Below are 2,761 nucleotides of genomic sequence, written 5' to 3'. Positions count from 1 at the left end.
GGGGGGGACACCCAGCAGCCACCCCCAGCCCCGCTCACCCGCGTCGTTCTCGCGCCGATCCACCTCGTCGTACACATCCATGGCCAGCTCCTCAAACAGGCGGTTGCTGAGCTGCGGCGGGAGGGGGGAAGCATCAAGCCGGGGATGGGGGGAGGAACGCAAAGCGCTGAGCCCCCCACCCCCTCCCGGCCCCCTGCTCACCGCCTGCAGCTTCTTCTTGGCCGCCTTGGCCAGCTCGGACAGGTCCAGGCTGCGGGGTGCATGAGGTGGGGGGGACACAAAGTTGGAGTTATTTCCATTCTGCCCCCACCGAGATTCTCCCCAGATGCACCCTGCGTGCCCCAGGCTCGGGGGCTTTGGCAGACATGGGTCCAGGGCGTGGGGTGGCACGGGGTGAGCAAACCCCCCCCCTCCCGGCTGCCCCCCAAAGGGCTGTGCTGAGCACCCAGAGCCCAACCCGGCGGCACGGGGCGATCCCTGTGTGAGTGCCGAGCAGACAATACCTCTGTGCCATGCACTTGGGGCGCACCCTGCGCTCCGGAGGCAGCAGTGGAGGGAAGAACAGGATAAAGGAGGATGTTAAACCGTGCACGTGGCCCCCCCAGCACACAGACACACACACACACAGACACACACACACACAGACACACACACACACAGACAGACACACACACAGACAGACACACACTCCAGGTGATGTTCCAGCGGTGGTCACAGGCACAGGGTCTCCCCTTCGGCCCGGCGGGGACACCAGGGGGGACAATGATGGCAGCACGGCTGTGAGCACCAAGCACTCACCTGTCTGCCATCTGTGGGATGATGTAGTGCCCGTTCTTGTGGTCTGCACAGAGATAACGGGTGGTGAGAGCGGCCCCCTTGAACCCTCCTAACCCCCCCACACGTGCGACAGGCACAGCACTCACCCGGCTTCCTGCCGCACAGGTAGAAGGCCAGCCGGTCGGTCAGCTCATACTGGCACTCCACCAGCCGCTCTGCCAGCTCGTGCTGGGCCGCCTGCCTACGGGGCACAGCCGGGGTGACACCAACCAACCCTGAGCTGGCCACGTCCCCCCACCCTAAAGCAACCCCTCCGCCACCCCAATGCGCTCACCTGGCGTAATCGATGGGCGTCCGCCCATTGACGTCTGGCGCACCGGGGTCAGCGCCGTACACCACCAGCAGCTCTGCCTGCAGGATCTGCCCGGCCTTGGCGGCCACGTGCAGCGGCGTGGTGCCCTTCTCCTGCGGGCACAGCCAGCATCAGCCTCGTAGTGACAACACCGTGACCCCCCCGGGCTGTCTGTCCCCCCCCAGAGCTCACCGGGTGGAAGAAGTTGGCCTGAGCGCCCAGCGAGAGCAGGCGCAGGCATGTCTCCAGGTTGCCTGTCCGCACACTGGAGTGCAATTGCTGCAGGGGGAGAGGCGGCAGTCAGTGCCAGGTGTGCCGCCGGCACCGAGGGGGGGTCCCTGTCACGCCGTGCCCCCACCTTGCTGAGGTCCTTGGCGGTGACGCCGTCATCGTCCCGGCACGGCAGCTTATGCACGAAGGCCAGCATCTGGTACTTGGCGCGGATGAACTCTGACTTGGTGGGGCTGGCAAACACGGGGTGAGGGGGGGCATCCAGCACAGCCCCCCCCTCGCAGCCCCGACCCCACAGCCCACACTTACTGCACTTTGTCCTGGGGGTTCGCCTTCCTGCGCCCGCTCTGCACCTGCGCCGGGTCCAGCAGCGAGTGCTCCCAGATGGAGTTGGCCCCATTGCTGGCCAAGGTGTGCACCATCTATGTGGAGGGGGGCACGGTGAGCGGCGGGACACCCCCTCATATCCCCACCCCCCTCCCGGGTGCACCCACCTGCAGCAGCGTGGCGGGCCAGGGGCTGTGCCGCAGGTGCTTGACAATGGAGATGTGGCGGCCCAGGCTGCGGTGCACGCTGCAGCACTCGTCGCAGATGAGCACACCGCGGTTGATGGAAGCCCAGCCCGGGTCTGCAGGGGGCGTGGGGTGTTACAGGGAGGGGGGGGTAGGGACTCTCCATCCATCACCCGAAAATGGGGTTGGGAGTTTGGGGGGGAGGAGGGAGGGTGGCAGCATCACCGTAGCAACGTAGCGGTTTCCAGGGTGACAGAGAGGGGCTCAGCCCATCGCCAGGGGAAACCCAAAGGGTTCCCTTAGCAACCAAGGGGGGAAGGGAGGGGGCAGGATTTGGCCCCCCCATCAGAAGGGCTGACAGCAGCAGGGGCGACGCCAGCACCATGCAGTACACTCCAAGTTGCCGAGGCCGTGCCCCCCTGGGCCAGGCACTATGGGTATCCCCATACAGGTGGGTGCCCTCCCACCCCTCAGCCATCATGGACTCAGGGGCTGTGCCCCCCCCAGCAGCCCCACGCCCCCCGCCCGGCCCCGCTCGGCCGCACTGGAGCCCTTTGTGTCCCCAGGAGAACAAAGGGACGTTTGAGCACTGCGTTGGCACCGGCCCTGCTCCAGCCATGGGGGCCCCACTGCTCTTTCGGGGCAGCTCCCCACAGCCGGCACCCCAACGGGTCCGGGCTCCCCAGCACAAATAGAAGGGGTGGGGAACAGATGGGGCGTCACTCCCCCCCTCCACACAGGGTGCCACGGTCAAACCGTCCCCAGTGTCCCTCTGCCATAGCAGAGCAGTGCCAGCCCCTGCCCAGCCCCAGCGCTGCGCTTCCACCCTCGTTTCTGTAGGGCCCACACAAACACCGCACCGCCCCACGGGAGGAAGGGCTGCGCGTTG

The 2,761-nt window shown here is 66.8% G+C and overlaps 1 protein-coding gene across 1 annotated transcript; it reads right to left on the bottom strand.

Moving 5' to 3' along the window:
- Window positions 1–3: 3 nt before the first annotated feature.
- On the bottom strand, window positions 4–2,007 carry LOC100551134 (ARF GTPase-activating protein GIT1-like; the record flags this gene model as incomplete). The annotated part of the gene is made up of 10 exons (XM_010727849.2): window positions 4–111; window positions 202–250; window positions 504–530; window positions 799–841; window positions 924–1,018; window positions 1,112–1,242; window positions 1,322–1,408; window positions 1,488–1,593; window positions 1,670–1,782; window positions 1,855–2,007. Coding segments are annotated over 10 exons (912 nt in total), but the record flags the coding sequence as incomplete, so codon positions are not given.
- Window positions 2,008–2,761: the final 754 nt, after the last annotated feature.

The sequence above is a fragment of the Meleagris gallopavo genome, unplaced genomic scaffold (assembly GCF_000146605.3).
Source record: "Meleagris gallopavo isolate NT-WF06-2002-E0010 breed Aviagen turkey brand Nicholas breeding stock unplaced genomic scaffold, Turkey_5.1 ChrUn_random_7180001948882, whole genome shotgun sequence".
Taxonomy (NCBI): Eukaryota; Metazoa; Chordata; class Aves; order Galliformes; family Phasianidae; genus Meleagris; species Meleagris gallopavo.
This window is presented reverse-complemented; position numbering and strand designations above follow the sequence as displayed.